We start from the raw sequence: 21,910 nt of genomic DNA on the forward strand, positions 1-21,910 counted from the left end.
TTAATGGATCTAAAGGGAGACATAGACCCCAATACAATAGTAATAAGGGATGTCAATACTCCACTTTCATCAATGGACAGATCAACCAGACAGAAAAATCAGCAAGGAAACAGCGGAGTTAATCGAACTATAAACAAAAGGACCTAATGAATATCTGCAGAACCTTTTATCCTACAGTTTCAGAATACACAGTGCATGGTACTTTATCTAGGATAGACCACATGCTAGGGCATAAAAAAAAAAAACTGAAATCCTGTCACTTACAACAAAATGGACACAACTAGAAAACATCATACTTACTGAAATAAGCCAGTCCCAAAAGGACAAATACCATATGTTCTCCCTGATCTGTGGTAACTAATAGCACACCTAAAAGGTAATCTATAGAAGTGAAATTGACACTTTGAGATGCAATGACTTTGAACAGTTCTTCTCTTGACTGCTTTCTTTTCATACTATTTGTTGAACTCATTACTTAGTAAAGAGTTAATCTTATATATACAAAGTTAACTGAAAATAGATCTTAGTGAAAATAAGAATGGGAATAGGAGGGGGGAGGGAGGAAGAAGGGAGGGAGTGCAGGTGGGAGGGTGAGTATGGTAGGAAGAATCACTATGTTCCTAAAGTTGTATTTATGAAATGCATAAAGCTTGTATACCTTAAATAAAAAGATTTCTGGGGGGGAAAAGACTAAGGTATTCATTAGCGCAAAAAAAAAAGGGGGGAGAGAGAGAGAGAAAGTCAAGAATAAAATGTTTTTATCCCCCTACCCCAGATAACATGTAATACTTAGAATTATATTGCCTACTCTCATCTTTTTTCCTACTGAAAAACTTTCTGTTAATTTAACATGGAGTTTTAGATCTAGATATTGTCATTCTTATATCTTCTTACAGAGTAATTTTTAATATTCTGATATTTGGATTTATAAACATACAATTATTTCCATTAATCTCTGTTTAAATATGGCAATTTGTAATTAATCAATAGTTGTAATGCTCACTAATAATTCCTTTATATAGCAATTTTTCTAACACTATATCTAAATTCCAATTCATTCACTGGTTGGCTAAAGTATATTTTCAAGCAAATGTTTTTAAAGATTTAGGGAGAAATAGAGAAAAAGGTCATCCATCCACTGGTTCACTCCCCAAATGGCCATAACAGCTGAAGCTGGGCAGATCTGAAGCCAGGAGCCAGGAGCTTCCTCCGGGTCCTCCACGTGGGTTCAGGGGCCCAAGCACTTGGGCCATCTTTCACTGCTTTCCCAGGCCATTGGCAGAGAGCTGGATCAGAAAATGAGTAGCCAGGACATGAAGTGGTGCCTATATAGGATACCAGTGCCACAAGTAGAGGCTTAGCCTACTATGCCACAGCGCCAGCCCCAAACAAATATTTTTCTAAAACTAGCATCAATGGTGAATTATGTAGTCTCTATAATAACAGAATGTCTTTCTGTTATCTTCATGCATATAACAACAGCAATAAAACATTCCCAATTACTAATTTTCTTCTACCAGAAAAAAAAATATAAAGTCAGCTTCAAGTTTTTTTATAGAAAAACAAAATAAAGTCACTCTAATTTTTGCCTGGATGCTTGTTAGATTTTTTTTTTTTTTAGTGAATTTCCATGGTTCAAAATTCTTCCCAAGATAGATAAGAGTATTGGTCTTTCATCACTAATTTTGCATACATGATATTTTTAAGATAATAAAAGTTTGATTTGATAATTGTTTCTGTGTTATACTATTTATCACACAAGAATTCTTATAATTTTCAGCTAGAATTCATATTCAATGCTTCAATGGTGAATTTTCATTTTATCATATTCTCACCTATTTACCCCCTCATGCTGTGGAATATTGCTTACTGCCTTCATTTTCCTGCATTCTTGATTATGTTCTTTAAAGTGCAACAAATGCATCTTTTCTTATAATCCTGCCGCATCTTGGTTGCCAAAAGATATTGTTAAGAGATTGAAAAGACAAGCCATAGACTGGAAGAAAATATTTACAAAACTCATATCTGATAAAAGACTTGTACCCAAAATACAAAGAACTCTTAAAAGGCAATAGTAGGGCCAGCACCACAGCTCACAAGGCTAATCCTCCACCTGCGGCGCCAGCACCCCGGGTTCTAGTCCCAGTTGGGGCGCCAGTTCTGTCCTGGTTTCTCCTCTTCCAGTCCAGCTCTCTGCTGTGGCCCAGGAAGGCAGTGGAGGATGGCCCAAGTCCTTGGGCCTTCCACATGGGAGACCAGGAGAAAGCACCTGGCTCCTGGCTTCAGATCGGCACAATGCGCCGGCCATAGCAGCCATTTGGGGGGTAAACCAATGGAAGGAAGACCTTTCTCTCTATCTCTCTTTTCTCACTGTCTAACTCTGCCTGTAAAAACAAACCAAAAAAAATTTTAAAAAGGCAATACTAAGAGGCTGGCGCTATGGTGTAGCGGGTAAAAAGCCGCTGTCTGCAATGTCAGCATCCCACATGGGTGCCTATTTGAGACCCAGCTGCTTCACTTCCCATCCAGCTCTCTGCTATGGCCTGGGGAAGCAGTAGAAGATAGCCCAAGTGCTTGGGCTCCCTGCACACATGAGAGACCTGGCTCCAGCTGTTGCAGCCAACTTGTGAATGAACCAGCAGATGGAAGACCTCTCTCTCTCTCTCTCTCTCTCTCTCTCTCTCTCTCTGCCTCTCCTTCTCTCTCTGTGTAACTCTGACTTTCAAGTAAATAAATAATCTTAAAAAAAAAGGCAACAGTAAGAAAACATCGAATATAAAACCATGAGTAACTGATCTGAAAAGACATTTCACTAAAGAAAAAAGACTGAGGCCAGCATTGTGGTGTAGCAGGTAAAGCTGCTGCCTCCGACACTGGCATCCCATATGTGCCCAGGTTCCCGTCCAGGTTGCTCCACTTCCAATCCAGCTCCCTGATGGTAGCCTGGGAAAAGCAACGGAGCATGGCCCCTGCTACCCACATGAGAGACAAGAAGAAGCTCCTGGCTCCTGGCTTTGGCCTGGCCCAGCACTGGCTATTGCTGCCATTTGGGTTTGAGTTAACCAGCAGGTGAAAGATCTCTCTCTCTTTCTGTCTCTCCATCTCTCTCTGTAGCTCTGACTTTCAAAATAGATAAATCTTTAAAAAGAAAACTAATGCATATGAAAAGATGCTTATCATTTGTCATTAGGGAAATATAAATTAAAGTAACAATGACATATCACTGCATACCTATCGGAACGGGGAAAATAAGACAACACTAACTGCTGACAAGGATGCAGATTAACAGAAACTTTTTCATTCAGCACTAGTGCAAATGCAAATGGTACAGCCACTTTGGAAGACAGTTTCTTGCAAAGTTCAACAGTCAAGAAAACCAGAAAAAGATATGGATGCATCTTAAATGCATATTGCTAAGTGAAACAACCCAGTCTGAAAATGCTGTAGACTGTACAATCCCAATTATACAACATTCTCTAAAAGGCAAAACTACAAAGTAAAAATATCAGAGCAGGTGCTGTGGCGTAGTGGGTAAAGCCGCCACCTACAGTGCCGGCATTCTATATGGGCGCCAGTTGGAGTCCCAGCTGCTCCTCTTCCAGTCTAGCTCTCTGCTATGGCCTGGGAAAGCAGTGGAAGATGGCCCAAGTCCTTGGGCTCCTACACCTGCGTGGGAGATCCAGAAGAAGCTCCTGGCTCCTGGCTTCGGATCAGTGCAGCTCAGGCCATTGTGGCCATCTGGGGAGTGAACCAGCAGATGGAAGACCTCTCTCTCTCTCTTCTTTCTCTCTCTCTCTCTCTTCCTCTCTCTCTGCCTCTCCTCTCTGACTTTCAAGTAAATAAATAAATCTTAAAAAAAAAATCAGTGGTGGCTAGGGACTTGGAGAAAACAAGGAGAGTTAAATGAGGATTCACACAGGAAACTACTTAGGGTAGTAAAACTATTCTGTAAAACACTTTAACAGTAAATCCAAGAAACTAGATTTTTGGAAATTTGTATATCTTCATGATAAATTGAGTGAATCCCAATGTATGCAAATTGTCCCCAAAAATCATTTAGTAGTTGATAAATCCCAGGATAGAATGCAAAATGAGACAAGACAATTTAACTCTAATACAGGTAGATGATACAACATCATTGAAGGGAATGGTAGAAAAATGACACTCATTTAAATAACTTTGAAAGTGAGTATGTACTTTTCAAAGTTCTTGCAAAACTAAAGGCAATATAAACCGCACAATGGCACTGTACTCTGATTAAGTTATTTCCCATGAGGGTGGTGTAGGTTAACAATTCTGATATCATTATGCATATACAGCAGAATTGAACAATTAAGTAAATGGATGGCAGGTAGCAGAAACAGGTTTCTAACTATTGGAGGGGAAGGTTACAGATAAGCAAAGGGAAAGGCTGGAAAGACTGACATGGTAATAGAATAAAGTCAGAGACATCAATACGAACTCCTAAAGACAGTCACACACAGATGCATTTATATGTATATGTATATGTATATGTAAAGTGGGTTATACCCACACATGATGTCAGAATAAAATGGGGCTAGAATCAGTGACTCTCTGGAAGCAACAATCATACCTGGCATCCAAATCTTGCTTTCTAGTGCCATTCTCCAATAAAAAAAAAAAAAAAAAAAAAAAAAAAAAAAAAAAAGAGCTCCTTAAAGAAATGGCTGATTGTAGGGCTCAAGTAGCAGACCTGGTAGATGAATCTGAACCATCTTATATGCTAGAAAGTAAGGAAGTGCTCAACAACAGCAACAAAGTAAAACCCAGAATTATGGAGATGTGTCAAAGGGACACAAGGAGCCAACTGAGAAAGCTCCTAATAGCCAAGGCTAGAAATACTTGAGCAACAAAGTAGTACTGGATTATTACCCAAAGCATACAATAAACATCTACAATCCACACTGATATAAACAAATTCCTGAATAAACAAACTGGGGAGGATAGATAAATCTCCAATGCATAATAATTCAAAATAATTTATATAAAAATACTTCCTTTAAGTAGGCAGAGCACAACTCCCCCTTGCTCAGTGGGGCTGCACATAATAATTTCTCTCCAAGGAATACAATAAGAAAAAGCAGGGAAGTAGAGTTACTTCACAATGGAAAAATCTGACAAATATTTCCTCAGCCAAGTAACCCAAGTTATTAAAACTAACAAGGATGTGATGCTAACAGGATGACAGAATGTAATGAAAATGCCCTCAACTCAATGCTCTTGTTCTCAAGAAAAATCTAATCATAAGAAAAGCACAAGGAGCCAACACTGGCGCAGCTAGTTAAGAAGCAGACTACATGGGGCCGGTGCTGTGGTGCAGCAGGTTAATACCCTGGCCTGAAGCGCCGGCATCCCACATGGGCACCAGTTCGAGTCCCAGCTGCTCCACTTCCTATCCAGCTCTCTGCTATGGCCTGGGAAAGCAATGGAAGATGGCCCAAGTCCTTGGGTCCCTGCACCCAAATGGGAGACCCAGAAGAAGCTCCTGGCTCCTGGCTTCGGATGAGCACAGTTCTGGCCATTACGGCCAATTAGGGAGTGAACCATTGGATGGAAGACCCCCCACCCCCGCCTCTCCTCTCTCTGTGTAACTCTGACTTTTAAATAAATAAATAAATCTTAAAAAAAAAAAAAAAGACACACACTGCAGCACCGGCATCCCATACTGGACAGCAGTTCAAGTCCTGACTGCTTCATTTCCAATCCAGATCACTGCTAATGTGCTGGGGAAAGGAGCAGAAGATGGCCCAAGTCCTTAGGCTCCTGCACCGACATGGCAGACCAAATGAAGCTTCTAGCTCCCAGCTTTGGCCTGGTCCAGCCCTGGCAGTTGTGGCCATTTAGGGAGTGAAGCAGCAATAGATGATCTCTGTCTCTCCCTCTCTCTCTGTAATTTTGACTTTCAATAAATAAATAAACCCTTGAGAGAAAAAAAAAAAAAAAAAGAAAACCATGCTATAAATCCCAATTGCTGAACTGTCTACAAAAGACCTGACCAGTATGCCTCAAAACTGTCAAGGTCCTCAAAACAAAAAAACCTGAGAAAGTGTCATAATAAAGAGTAGATGAAGGAGGCAGGAAGACTAAATGTGATGTGATATCCTAGATGGGACCCTGGAACAGAAAAAATTCAAGAAATGTGAATAAAGTTGAATTTCAGTTAGAAATAATGCATCGGGACTAGCACTGTGGTGCAGCAGGTTAACACCCTGGCCTGAACACTGGTTCTAGTCTCAGCTGCTCCTCTTCCCATCCAGCTCTCTGCTATGGCCTGGGAAACAGTAGAAGATGGCCCAAGTCCTTGGGCCCCTGCACCCACATGGGAGACCCAGAATAAGCTCCTGGCTCCTGGCTTTGGATTGAAGCAGCTCTGGCCATTGTGGCCATCTGGGGAGTGAACCAGCAGATGGAGGACCACTCTATCTTTCTGTCTCTACCTCTCTATGTAGCTTTTTTTAAATAAATAAAATAAATCTTTAAAAAAAGAGATAATTCATCAATATTGGATCACCAAGATAACAAACTACCACACTAATATGAGATGTTCACAATAGAAGAAACTGAGTGTGGATATTTGGGAAATCTTTAAACTATCTCTGAAATTTTTCTGTAAGTATAAAATTAACCTAAAATGAAAAGTTAATTTTAAAAAAATTTCCTGATTAAAAGTGAGGGAAAATATTATCAAAATGAGAAATAGAATATAAACAAGGAAGTATTATATGAGGTTTTATGTCAGTAAAACTTAAAATCCTAGTTAAATTTAAAGAATTTTTTTTTAAAATGTAAAACCTTGGTGAAATGAATACTTTTTTTTTTTTTTTGACAGGTAGAGTGGACAGTGAGAGAGAGACAGAGAGAAAGGTCTTCCTTTGCCGTTGGTTCACCCTCCAATGGCCGCCAAGGCCAGCGCGCTGCGGCCGGCGCACCGCGCTGATCCGATGGCAGGGGCCAGGTGCTTATCCTGGTCTCCCATGGGGTGCAGGGCCCAAGTACTTGGGCCATCCTCCACTGCACTCCCTGGCCACAGCAGAGAGCTGGCCTGGAAGAGGGGCAACCGGGACAGAATCCAGCGCCCCGACCAGGACTAGAACCCAGTGTACCGGCGCCGCAGGGCGGAAGATTAGCCTAGTGAGCCGTGGCGCCGGCGAAATGAATACTTTAAAATCTCAGTGACATGGATAGGACTCCAGAAGAACTGCTGAACTTTAGAAACAGAACGTAAATATGAAAGATGCTGAGAAAAGCATCAAAGAACTGCCTCCAAGAATATTATTTGAACCAGATGGTTTTCCAGGGAAATCTTTCAAAATTTTAAGGAACAGATAATCCCTATGTTATATAAACTGTTTCAAAGCACAGAAATGAGTAGCAACCTCCACTCATTTCATGAGACTAAAACAGCCTGACAAAGCAGACATACACACACATATACTCCCCCAAGTCCCACCACCACCTCAACACCATAACATATATTCACACACATATACACAACTGATTTCAGTTACAGATGAAAAAATTCTACATCAGTTCAACCACTCAAATCTGCGATGAAACTAAAACAGCAATTTTCCATAACCAAGAGGAACTGGCCCAGGAAGAAAAGACTGATTTATTATTTAAATTAGTTAATTTTAAAACATTAAATAAGTCTGTGAAGATAAACCTGTAATAATGTAAGTAGATAATGAAACACATTCAATAAATTTCAACACTAAGTCTTATAGTTCTCAGAATAGGAATAATTACTGAAAAAACACAGAAATTATCATTATTTCCTGGTATTTATGTTCATAAACTAGTAAGAAACAAGGCAAACAATTAAAAATAATTAAAATTAATAAGATATCAGGGCCAGCACTGTGGCACAGAAGGTTAAGGCCTAGCCTGCAGCACCAGCATCCCATATGGGCGTCAGTTCAAGTCCTGGCTGCTCCATTTCTGATCCAGCTCCCTGCTAATATTGCACCTGGGAAAGCAGTAGAGGATGGCCCAAATCCTTGGGCCCTGGCACCTATATGGGAGACCTGGAAGAAGCTCCTGGCTTCTGGCTTCAGATTGGCTCAGCTCCGGCCATTGCAGCCATTTGGGGAGTGAACCAGAGGATCAAAGACCTCTTTCTCTCTGTGTGTATCTCTGTAACTCTGTCAAGTAGATATAATAATTTTTTTAAAAAAAGTTTTAAAAATTTAATAATTTCTTAAATGTCCAAATAGAAAATGAGTTGTAAATGTGCAGTCACTAGCTTTTCACTACATCATTTAGTAAACCATTAAGCATATATGATAGTATAATCATCAATCAGAGTGCTAACAGTAAAAAGATATATAAAACCAATCGATTGTTTATGAATATACAGAAGTTACAAAATTTTTCTGACATACGAAAGATAATATACAAGAGACCATGTTCATGATGATGATGTCTAGTAATTACAGAAATACTAATAAAGTATTTATTGAACTCTTACTACATGTTTTAGGGTGCACAAGCTGCCATGTTGTGAGAACACATAGACATCCTATGGTGGGGTTCTAACTTCTAAAGAACTAAGGAAATAAGCTCCAAGATTTCCAACCAACATTCAACAAGGAATTAAAATCTTCAAACAACTATAGGAGAAAGTTAGGCAGCAGATTCGCCAAGTCCAGCAGAGCCTTCCAATGACTACAGCACTGGCTGACCATTTGACTGCAACCTCATGAGGGATGCTGAGTCAGTACCACCCAGTTAAGTCACTCAGATTCCTGATTCACAGAAACTATGAGATCATAAATGCTCAGTATTTTAAGCTGCCAAGCTTTGGCAGTAATTTGTTGGCAGAGCAACACATAATTAATAAAATTACTGTACAGGAAAATAGAGATACTAGAGAAAAGATGACAAGAATGAAAATTATTTGAATACCCCAAGAGAGAAATGCTGAAATCTAGGATCAAACCATCGATAACAGAGATAGAAAAAAAAGTCAGCTGCAGAACAGATAGAACAAATATTCACTTGAGGAACTGTTCCACTAAGAGAAGTGTAAAAGATGATGAGGGGGGAACTAAGAATGGCTCTTGAGTTTCTAGTTTGGAAAATGAATGCAAGGGGCTGGCACTGTGGTGAAGCAGGTAAAGCCGCCATCTGCAGTGCTGGCATCCCATATGGGTGTCGGTTCGAGTCCTAGCTGCTCCTCTTATGATCCAATCTCTGCTATGGCCTGAAAAAGCAGTGAAGATGACCTAAATGCTAGGGTCCCTGCAACTGCATGGGAGACCCAGAAGAAGCTCCTGGCTCCTGGCTTCGGATCAGCCCATTTCTGGCTGTTGCAGCCACTTGGAGAGTGAACCAGAGGTTGGAGGACCTCCCTCTCTGCCTCTGCCTCTCTGTAACTCTGTCTTTCGAATAAAGGAATAAATCTTAAAAGAAAGGAAATCCTATTTTAAAAAAAGAACTGAATGCATGATGAAACCATTAATGCAAATAGAGAAAAAATTACAAAAAAAGGAAGGGGTGAGCATTTAGTGGTTATGATGTCAGTTAAGATGCCCACATCCCACATAGGCATACCTCAGTTCAATTTCTGGCCCCAGTTCCTGACTCCAGATTCCTACTGAAGCAGACCCTCAGAAGCAGCAGTAATGACTCAAGTACTCAAGTCTCTGGCACCCGCATGGACACCTGGATTGAGTTCCCAGCTCCCAGCTTTGGCCCAGCCCATTCCCAGCCACTGTAGACATTTGGGAAGTAAACCACAGAAAGGTGCACTCTCTCTCTCTCCCTGCCCCCTCCATTCTCCCTCCCTCTTTCTCTTTCTCAGCATCACTGCTTCTGAAATATGTAAATTTTTAAGAACAAAAAAAGGAAGAAGTTTCAATAATAGGGAGAAAGAAGGAAAGAAAGAAGAGAAACAGCAGGAATATTGAATCCAGAAAAAAACAAAAAAAAAAACACCTTACTATGCTCCAAGTCAAATGTATCAGATGCCACAATGATGTAAATAAATTAGGCCGGCGCCATGGCTCAATAGGCTAATCCTCCGCCTGCAGTGCCGGCACACCAGGTTCTAGTCCTGGTTGGGGTGCCGGATTCTGTCCTGGTTGTCCCTCTTCCAGGCCAGCTCTCTGCTGTGGCCAGGGAGTGCAGTGGAGGATGGCCCAAGTGCTTGGGCCTTGCACCCGCATGGGAGACCAGGAGAAGCACCTGGCTCCTGGCTTCGGATCAGTGGTGATGCACCGGCCCCAGCGCGCCGGCCACAGCAGCCATTGAGGGGTGAACCAACGGACAAGGAAGACCTTTCTCTCTGTCTCTTTCTCTCACTGTCCACTCTGCCTGTCAAAAAAAATAAATAAAATAAATAAAAAAGAATAGAAAGAAAAAAATTAGAAGTATGTCATTAGATTTAGAAATTAAGAGAACCACTGACATAGTAGTTTCAGAAGTGTAATAGGAGAACAATATAGACTTCTAAAGAGTTGAGAACCAGTGGGACTTGCCCAGGTAGTGGAAGCAGGTATGGACTATTCTTTCAAGAAGCCTGGCCTTTAAGAAAAGGAAGAAATTATGTGATACCTGCTTGGGAGTAAGGTGAAAAACTGAAGGAAAGGTTTTATTTATATCTTTGGTTGCTTCAAAGGCTCTTTGGTTCTGTTTTAGGACTAGAATATTTAAACATGGTTACTGAAGAGAAGGAGCCAGAGAAGAAAGCAATTGAAGAACTAGATAAAAGACGGGATGACAGGTGAATAAAGGTCAGGATCATGGCAATAGGGTTGTGATGTTGGAGAGTCAGAGACCTTTCTTTCTGTGTAAAGTCAAAGTGAAAGGGTAGGAGATAGATGAGCACAGAATAAAACATCGAAGCATAAGAAAAATACAGAAGGTATTCCCACCCAGTGGATCCATTTTCTCTGGAAAGTAAGACCACTAGAGTGAAGATATTACAGAAAAAGATGGGAAGCAAAGTGTAAAGGGACAGTTTGGAATAGTCACTTTGGAAAGTGCAAAAGAAATAGCTAAGAATTGCTGAGAACTCAACAGAAGCTAAAACCTAAAAATTCTTAACTGTGTAAGTCAGCACAAGTATATGATTTTCTCTCTCAGTCCTCTGCAAAGCAGTGTAGAAAGAGACTACCAGATTTTCCTTGAATATTTAGTCAAAAGCAGATATATCATATACCTCAATTTCCCAGAAAAAGCGCCCAGAAGGAGGCATTCAAAAATATGAAAAGCCTAATTGATTAAGATATTAAGGTTTTGTGTTTACATGCATTTATGCATTTGAAGCTGAAAACAGAAAAAGGAAATGTGACAAATGCAAAAATAATCATCTCTACCCAAAACACTGATGATAAAAAGTCCTAACATGAGATGTATTTGTCTCAAAGAATATTGGATTCAATCTGTACTCATCAGACAAATGTTGGGAACCCAGGGAAAACTCCTAGTGGTATGAAAGGTTTTGGTTCTTCACCACATTTCTCTATAAAAATCCAAAAGTGATTCGTCAAAAATGAAATGGGACAGATTTCTTAAATATTTCAGAGCTTTCTAGCAACTACTATATTTTTTACTTCAAAATCTTGGGGTTATTACTTCAGGATTATAAAGTCAAAATGTAGCATTAATCAACTTAATGCAGTTTTCACCTTTCTCTTAGAGTCAAGGTCTCCTTTGTATTTAGCACATAAATAAAATCAATTAAATAATTCAACAATAATTATCTCTTCATTTATTTTCTGTCAGCTGTTTATGATGTCAGAAGGGACTGGGATGGATTTTGTGCTTAGGTTGCAATTGCCATTCAGCCACCAGTCTAAAGTACAAGTTAACTCCTAAAGAAAAGGTTAAGGAAAATTGACTATAGTAGGCAAAGAAAATATTCATCCTAAGGATTTCCTCCTTTGTTAAAAAATGAACAATGAAAATAAAGGCAGAATATAGATCTTGGTACATTTGTAGGCATGTGTTTGAAGTTCAAGTCAAAACAGGTCTGGCTCTAAAAGCCTTGTGCCAGGGCTGGTGTTGCAGCATAGCAGTTAAAGCCACCACCTGCAGTGCCAGCATCCCATATGGGCGCCGGTTCCAATCCCAGTTGTTCCACTTCCAATCCAGCTCTCTGCTATAGCCTGGGAAAGCAGTAGATGATGGCCCAAGTTTTGGGCCCCTGCACCAACATGAGAGACCAGGAAGAAGCTCCAGGCTCATGGCTTCAAATCAGCCCAGTTCCAGCAATTGTGGCCATCTGGGAAGTGAATCAGAGGATAGAAGATATTCTCTCTCTTTTTTTTAAAGATTTATTTATTTATTTGAAAGTCAGTGTTAGAGAGAGGAGAGGCAGAAAGAGAGAGAGGTCTTCCATCTGATGGTTCACTCCCCAGATGGCCGCAACGGCCGGAGTTACGCCAATCTGAAGCCAGGAGCCAGGATTTTCTTCCAGGTTTCCCACGCAGGTGCAGGGGCCCAAGGACTTGGGTCATCTTCTACTGCTTTTCCAGGCCACAGCAGAGAGCTGGATCGGAAAAGGAGCAGCCGGGACTAGAACTGGTGCTCATATGGGATGCCAGCGCTTCAGGCCAGGGCGTAAATCCACTGCGCCACAGCGCCAGCCTAAGACATTTTCTCTCTCTCTCTCTCTCTCTCTCTCTGCCTCAACCTCTACCTTTCTGTAACTCTGCCTTTCAAATAAACAAAAATTTAAAAAACTTAAATTAAAAAAAAATTTTTTTAAAAGAGCTTTGTGCCTTGTAAAGCATGAACTGTAACTAGATGCTGCCACCTACTGGACAATATACAAGTACTTTGTCCAATACAGCAAAATATTCCCAGTCTCCTAACACAGAAATATTTTACTGAAAAGTTTATAGCTATACATAAAATTAATCAAAATAATTTCTAAATTTTTTATATTTTTAATAAAGCTGGGTATCTTAAGTTCTACCCTAAAGAAATTCAGCTCAGGGTGGAACAGATAGAAGCAGCTTCAACCACCTTAGAATACCTGTAGTGGCTATGCTGGACTAGAAAGAATATAAGCCCTGAAAATCAGTACCATGTGGTCAAAATGAACTCTTACATTTCTACTCATTTTTTTCATTCTCGCTGTGAAAATACTCTGCTAATAACACTGTTCTTAAGCTGTTGATTCTGAAATTTTCCTGTTAGAATAGATAATAATTATGTAGTATAAAGTAAAAAATATTTAATTAGATTGATTGTGGTACCTGAAGTAACTACTAGCTTCTTTCTTGTTTTCTAAGATTTTAAAGTGTTATTTATTTATTTTTATTTGAAAGAGCAACAGGGACAGAGATCTTTCACACACTAGTTCACTCTCCAAATGCCTGTAGCAACCAGGACTGAGACAAGACAAAGCCACAAGAGTGGCGTGGACCTACGTACCTGAAATCTCACCTGCTACCTCCCAGGGTAGCATTAGCAGGAAGCAAAAGAAGTGGGACTTGAGCCAAGCATTCTGATACAGGATGCAGGCATCCTAAGCAGCAACTTACCCACTATGCCATTACACTGTAGAAAATCAGATATGTATGTCAACTTATTGTTTAATATATGCCTGAGAAAAGAGTCAACAAAAATTTCATTAAGGGGCCGATGCCACGGCTCAATAGGCTAATCCTCTGCCTTGCCTCGCCGGCACCCTGGGTTCTAGTCCCGGTCAGGGTGCCGGATTCTGTCCCAGTTGCCCCTCTTCCAGGCCAGCTCTCTGCTGTGGCCCAGGAATGCAGTGGAGGATGGCCCAAGTGCTTGGGCCCTGCACCCCATGGGAGACCAGGAGAAGCACCTGGCTCCTGTTGGATCGGCGCAGTGCGCCGGCCGCGGCAGCCATTGGAGGGTGAACCAACGGCAAAAGGAAGACCTTTCTCCCTGTCTCTCTCTCTCACTGTCCACTCTGCCTGTCAAAAAAAAATTTCATTAAGGAATTGACTTTTTTGTCAAAAAAATAAAGTAGCCATAACAAGTAATTAAATCTGAAGAAGCCAAGAATATAATAATGTCTCTTCACTTTGGAGAACTGCTCAAGTGTCAATTAATCAAGACACCCAGTAGCAAGAATGAAAAACAGATTTTTGTTTCACCTGACACTATCTTTTATCACCACCTCCTTTTACAATGACCCTTCTTTTATACCCTATCTGCTGCTCTCCGCACACTGCCAATTCACAATAACTAGGAAAACTAAGAATGTGACATCTACAAACTAAAACTTATAATAATGTCTAAAGCAATGACTCTCTGGGCATACCTTTCCATCCCCTTGCAATTCCAGCTTTCTGTTCACTAGGTACACCTGATTTTCATGGTAGAATAGTACTAATCTAACATTATCATAAGTACATACAAGACCTCCAGTAGTCACGTGACCCTAGAAATAACACTGAGTGTAAGCCAAATCTATGGGTAATATATATGATGGGTCTTTGAAAGTTTCATGGAAATTCATATTCTGAAAAAATATTCATGGATTTCAAAATTTTTGGACCAAAATAAATTCACATTAATTTTTTATAACATGTCGGAACAGAATCTAGTCTGAGGCATGCAGAAAGAAAAGACTTCAGGCCGGCGCTACAGCTCAATAGGCTAATCCTCCGCCTGCGGCACCAGCACCCCGGGTTCTAGTCCCAGTCAGGGTGCCGGATTCTGTCCCGGTCGCTCCTCTTCCTGTCCAGCTCTCTGCTGTGGCCCTGGAGGGCAATGGAGGATGGCCCAGGTCTTTGGGCCCTGCACCCACATGGGAGAGCAGGAAAAGCACCTGGCTCCTGGTTTCAGATCAGCGCAGTGCACCGGCCACAGCGGCCATTGGAGGGTGAACCAACAGAAAAAAAACAGGAAGACCTTTCTCTCTGTCTCTCTCTCTCACTGTCCACTCTGCCTGTCAAACAAAAAAAAAAGAAAAGAAAAAAGACTTCATTTGAAGAAAGCTCCTATCCAAGCAAAGTGAATTCTGTTAAAATTGAAGCAAGAACAGACTTGAATTGATGATGATTTGTGAGTGGAAGAATAGTGAAATCACTGATGCTTTATGAAAAGTATGTGTGGACAATGCCCCAAAGAAATAAGCAGTTTACAAAAGGATAATTCATTTTAAGAAGAAACCAGCTGATGTTACAGTTGAAGCCTGAAGCAGCAGACCACCCATATCAATTTTCAAGGAAACATTTTGCTCGTGCCCTCACTGAAAAGGACCAATGATTAATAGCAGAAACAATAACCAATACCACAGACATCTCAATTGGTTCAGCTAACACAATTCTGACTATAAAATTAAAATGAGGCCAACTTTTTACTCTGTGAGTGCCAAAACTGTTATACCCAAATAAGCAACAGACAAGAGCTGAGGTTTCAACTGAAACTTTAAACATTTCTTCAAAGAATGATAACAGGAGATGAAACACCGTTTTACCAGTACAATCCTGAAAATAAAGCACAATCAAATAATGGCTACCAACAGGCTGAAATGGCCCAGTCAAAGCAAAAGCAGACCAGTTCTTGAGCAAAGGTCATGGCAACAATATTTTGGGATACTCATGGCATTTTGCTTTTAAGTTTCTGGAGAGGCAAAGAATGATAACAATTGCTCAATATGAAAGTTTTGGGAAAGTTATCCAAATCTTTAGAATAAAAATGCCCAAGAAAGCTTTACCAAAGACTGACTCCTTCTCTACCATGATAATGTTCCTACTCACTCCTGTCATCAATAAAAGGGCAATTTTGCAAGTGTTCTGATGGGAAATCTATAGTCATCCACTTTACACTAATGATTTGGCTCCTTCTGACTTCTTTTTCTCTGCTATTCTTAAAAAATTCTTCAAAGAGCACTCATTTTTCTTCCATTAATAATGTAAAAAAACTACACTGATAAATTCCCAGGATCCTCAGTTCTTTAGGGAAGTGCTGACTGATATTATAACTTACAAAAGTTGTCTTGAAGTTGATGGAACTTATAGTGAACAATAAAATTTATATTTTATCTTTTAATTTCACTTTTCCATAAAATTTTTTCAAGTTCATCATTTTCTTTTTTTAAAGTTTTTATTTAATGGATGCATTTTTTCATAGATACAACTTCAGGAATATAGTGGTTATTTCCCCAATAACCCCCACCCTGCTCCCATCCCACCCCCATCTCCCTCTCCCATCTCCTTCTTCATTATGGATCATTTTTTATATGACTTTATATACAGAGGACCAACTCCATGCTATGCATAGACTTCAACAATTTGCACCTACACACATACATCATAAAAAGTACAGTTTGGGGAGAAAATCTGCAGTCAATCTCATATTACAATTCCTTAGGGACAGAGGTCCTACCTGGGGAGCAAGTGCACAGTGGCCACTGTTGTTCCTCTAACAATTAACATTCTTTTTTTTTATGACGACAGTGATCATCTGAGGCTCTTGCCATGAGCTGCCAAAGCTAAGGAAGCCTTTTGTGACCATAGACTCTGTCGGTATTTGGACACAGCCATAAGCAGAGAAGAGTACATCCTTCTTTGATGACCCTTTCTTTCCTCTGAGGTCTCCCAGAGGTCCTCTGTGTAGGATATTTTTTGTCACAGAGTCTTGTCTTTCCATGCCTGAAATGTTCTCACAGGCCTTTCAGCCCGGCCAGGAATCCTTAAGGGCTGATTCTGAGATCAGAGTTCCATAAACATTTGTAAACCTTATTGTATACTATATATGCCATGGGCTTCAGAAATTAAACATATTTGATAGTTTTGATCTGGTTTTAAAAAGGGGGCTGAATGAGGCCGGTGCCATGGCTCACTTGGTTAATCCTCCACCTGCGGTGCTGGCATCCCACATAGGCGCTGGGTTCTAGTCCCGGTTGCTCCTCTTCCAGTCCAGCTCTCTGCTGTGGCCTGGGAAGGCAGTGGAGGATGGCCCAGGTGATTGGGCACCTGCACCCACATGGGAGACCAGGAGGAAGCACCTGGCTCCTGGCTTCGGATAGGTGCAGTGCTGGCCGTAGTGGCCATTTGGGGTGTGAACCAATGGAAGGAAGACCTTTCTCTCTGTCTCTCTCTCTCACTGTCTATAACTCTACCTGTCAAATAAGTAAAAAAATTTTAAAAGGGGGGGGGGCGACTGGATTAAGATGGCCAAGTAGAGAGAGAGCTTGTTGCACAAGTCTAGCAGAAGATAGTTTAATAAAAGTGGAAAGAGTGCAGTCTCAAGGAAGAGTTAGAGAGGAAACTCTACACAAATTGGAGGAACACAGTGACCTATGTGGAGGGCAAGATGAGCACAACTTAGACGTGACCAGAAAAGACCTTCACCATGACATGTTGTAATCAAACTCACCACGGTAAAACATAAAAGATATAAAATGTGCACGAAATTCCATATTATTTTCAGAGGATCTCCAATAAGACTTACTATGGACTTCTCATCAGAAACTCGACAGGCTAGGAGAGAATGGTGAGATATATTTAAGTATTAAAAGAAAAAACTGTAAACCCAGAATACTCTACCCTGCAAAAATCTCATTTATGAATGAAGGTGAAATAAAGACCTTCCATAATAAACAGAAACTGAAAGAATTTGTCACCACCCATCCAGCATTGCAGAAGATGCTTAAAGATGTGGTATACACAGAAACACAAAAACACAGTCATCACTATGGAAGAATGTAAAGGACAGAAATCTCCCAGTAAAAGTACAAAGGAAATCCAAAGTAAAAAATAGAAATACTTACGGAAAAATGGCAAGGCAACGTCATTACTTATCAAGAGTCACCTTGAATGGAAATGACCTTAAAACTCCAACTAAAAGACACAGACTGGCTGAATTGATTAAAAAACAAAACCCACCTATTTGCTGCCTACAAGAAACATATCTCACTAACAAAGATGTACACATGCTGAAAGTGAAAGGATGGAAAAAGATATTCTTTACTAACAGAAACCAAAACAGAGCTGGTGTAGCTATCCTATCATCAGACAAAATAGACTTTAACACAAAAACTGTTAAAAGACATAAAGAAGGACACTATGTGTGAGGCGAACGAAAAGACATAAAGAAGGACACTATGTAATGATTAAGGGATCAATTCAATAGGAAGATATAACTATTATAAACCTGTATGCACCTAATTACAGGCACCTGGCTATTTAAAAGAAATGTTGAGGGATATAAAGGGAGATATAGACTCAAATACAATAGTAATGGGGGACTTCAATACTACAGTTTCATCAATGCACAGAGCATCCAGACAGAAAATCAGGAAGGAAACAGCAGAGTTAATCAATACTATAGACCAAATGGACCTAACAGATATCTACAAAACTTTTCATCCTACAGTTGCAAAATACACATTCTTCTCAGCAGTACATGGAACTTTCTCTAGGATTAACCACATACTAGGCCATAAAGCAAGTCTCAGCAAATTCAAAAAAATCAAAAACATACTATGCATCTTCTCTGACCACAATGGAATGACATGCTAATCAACATGACAATCAACAACTCAGGAATCACTAGAATATATGCAAACACATGGATGGAACAACATGCTCCTGAATGAACGGTGGGTCATAGAAGAAACCAAAAGAGAAATCAAAAAATTTGGGGGAATAAATTAAGATGACAACACAACATATCAAAACTTACGGGATACAGCAAAAGCAGTGTTAAGAGGAAAGTTCATACCACTTGTTGCCTACATCAAGAAATTAGAAAGGCACCAAATAAATGAGCTATCAATGCATCTCAAGGATCTAGAAAAACAACAGCAAACCAAACCCAAAACAAGTAGAAGAAAAGAAATAATTAAAATTAGAGAAGAAATCAACAAAATTGAAACAAAAAAATTACAAAAGATCAGCAAAATGAATAGCTGTTTTTTGAAAAATTAAACAAAATTGACACACCATTGGCCTAACTAACCAAAAACGGAAAGAGAAGAACCAAATTAAAAATTAGAGATGAAAAAGGAAATGTAATGACACAACAGAAATAAAAAGAATCAACAGAAATTACTACAAAGAGCTATATGCTAACAAGCTAGGAAACCTAGAAAAAAATGGATAGATTCTTGGACACATACAACCTACCAAAATTGAGCCATGAAGACACAGAAAACCCAAAAAGACCCATTACCAAGACAGAAATTGATTCAGTAATAAAGGTCCTCCCAAAAAGAAAAGCCCAGGACCAGATGGCTTCACTGCTGAATTCTACCAGACAGTTAAAGAAGAACTCCAATACTTCTCAAGTTATTCAAAACAATTGAAAGGGAGGGAATTTTCCCAAATGCTTTCTATAAAGCCAGCATCACCTTAATTCCTAAACCTGAAAAAGATACAACAGATAAAGGGAATTACAGATCAATTTCCGGGATGAACATAGATGCAAATATCCTCAACAAAATTGTAGCCAATCAAATCCAACAACACATCAGAAAGGTCTCTCACTTGGGCCAAAGTGGAATTTATCCCTGGTATGCAGGGATGGTTCAACATTTGCAAATCAATCAATGTGCTTTATCAAATTAACAAACTGAAGAACAAAATCTGTATGATTATCTCAATAGACGCAGAGAAAGCATTTGATAAAATACAACACTCGTTCATGATGAAAACTCTAAGCAAATTGGGTATAGAAAAAACATTCCTCAACACAATCAAGGCAGTTTATGACAAACCCATGGCCAGCATCCTATTGAATAGGGACAAACTGGAAGCATTACCAATGAAATCCAGTACCACACAAGGATGCCCACTCTCACCATTGCTATTCAATATAGTCCCAGAAGTTTTAGCCAGTGCCATTAAGCAAGAAAAAGAAATCAAAGGGATTCAAATTGGTAAAGAGGAAGTCAGATGACATGATTCTATATTAGGGGATCCAAAAGACTTCACTAAGAGAATACTGGAACTCATAGAAGAGTTTGGTAAAGTATCAGGATATCAAATCAACACACAAAAATCAATAGCCTTTGTATACACAGATAATGCCAAGACTGAGAAGGAACGTCTAAGATCAATCCCATTCACAATAGCTATAAAAAAACATCAAATACCCTGGAATAAATTTAACCAAGTATGTCAAAGATCTCTACAATGCAAATTACAAAAAATTAAAGAGAGAAATAGAAAAAGGCACAAAAAAATGGAAAAATCTTCCATGTTCGTGAATTCAAAGAATCAATATCATCAAAATATCCATTCTTCCAAAAGCAACTTACTGATTCAGTGTGATACCAATCAAAATACCAAAGACATTCTTCTGAGATTTAGAAAAAAATGATGCTAAAATTCATATGGAGGCACAGGAGACATCAAATAGCTAAAACAATCTTATACAACAAAAACAAAGCCAGAGGCATCACAATACCAGATTTCAAGACAAATTACAAGGCAGTTATAATAAAAACAGCCTGGTACTGGTACAAAAACAGATAGATAGACAAATGGAACAGAATAAAAATGTCAGAAATCAATCCAAACATCTACAACCAACTTATATTTGAACAAGGAGCTAAAACCAAACCCTGAAACAAGGACAGTCTCTTCAACAAATGGAGTTGGGAAAACTGGATTTCCACATGCAGAAGTATGAAGCAGGGCCCATACCTTACACTTTACACAAAAATCCACTCAACATGGATTAAAGACCTAAATCTATGACCTGTTACCATAAAATTATTAGAGAACATTGGGGAAACCCTGCAAGACATTGGCATAGGCAAAGAGTTCTTGGAAAGGACCCCAGAGGCAGTCAATCAAAACCAAAATTAACAAATGGGATTACATCAAATTGAGATGCTTCTGTACTGCAAAAGAAACACTCAGAAAAGTGAAGAGGCAACAGACAGAATGGGAGAAATTATTTGCAAACAATGCAACTAACAAAGGATTAATAAAATATGGATCATCTAATAAAAAGTCTTTGAATAACTGGCTAGCAAATTTGGGGGAAAAACTAAATCAACTCTCTATATTAATAAAATAAATTACAAGCATATTAACATTTAATTTTTCATAAAATAACCATTCTAAAGGAAAATATAGGCATATTTTAATATAATTAATAGTTCAAAAGTCTTTTTAAATGCATTAAAGGTTACATGTCGAATAATACTTGTTTGAAAAGAAATTCACAAATACATACACATAAGAGGGAAAGGGAGAAATATGTATGCATAATCAATTGGCTGTTCTCAAAAAGTAAGACTGTGAGAGAATGGGAAGTAAGACTAACCAGTAATCAATTTTTAAGACTGAAGTTGTACATGTCTCAGTGATACCTTGTAAGAGAATTCTAGGCAAGTAGGGGATTCTGCATAAAACGGGCATCCAGGGCTATCTAAGAGGGATGGAAAGTGAAGGTAAAAACATACTTAGTCTACTTTCCAATTTTTTCCTTCCCTGTCCCTCTCCCCCTTTGCAGATTCAAATCCTTAAAGACACTGAAACCTACCTAAGTTCAGAGTGGCTCCATACAACCCTACCTAATGAGAACAACTGTTTCCCCTAAGCAAGAGCCAAACATACAAAGAAAAGCTGGCGGGGAGGGGAGGATTGGTTTGGGAATATTCTACAACTGAGATTAAAGATCTCCATCTACTCACCAACAGTTTCTTCAGACGCAGCAGTCAAAGATAAAAACTTTTTTGTATTTTCTATCTCCTCATTACTTTGAAAAGCTTCACCTTTTTGTGCAGACTATTGAAAGGAAAATCAAAGTTTAAACTTGGGAAAAGAAGACAACTTCATTTTTTTTAATTCCAACATGGTTCCCAATCACTGACATGCAACCAAGAATGCTTTGGCCATTTATATTCACCTAACTAGGAAATCAATTCATGTTTCCTGTTTCTATAAAATCTGTCAACAGGTATGACTAGAGATAAGGTACATGTCTATCATTATATGAG

The 21,910-nt window shown here is 39.4% G+C and overlaps 1 protein-coding gene across 4 annotated transcripts in view; it reads right to left on the reverse strand.

The window, feature by feature from the left end:
- FSIP1 (fibrous sheath interacting protein 1) overlaps positions 1–21,910 on the reverse strand; it is a 229,149-nt gene that overhangs the window by 179,207 nt on the left and 28,032 nt on the right. For all 4 annotated transcript variants that reach the window (XM_051822083.3, XM_051822082.3, XM_089309433.1 and 1 more), the window contains one exon: positions 21,605–21,698. In XM_051822083.3, the coding sequence (XP_051678043.2) occupies positions 21,605–21,698 (94 nt within the window). The remainder of the gene's footprint in view (positions 1–21,604; positions 21,699–21,910) is intronic.

Source organism: Oryctolagus cuniculus, chromosome 12 (genome assembly GCF_051225735.1).
Source record: "Oryctolagus cuniculus isolate XC-2025 breed Fujian yellow rabbit chromosome 12, ASM5122573v1, whole genome shotgun sequence".
NCBI lineage: Eukaryota > Metazoa > Chordata > Mammalia > Lagomorpha > Leporidae > Oryctolagus > Oryctolagus cuniculus.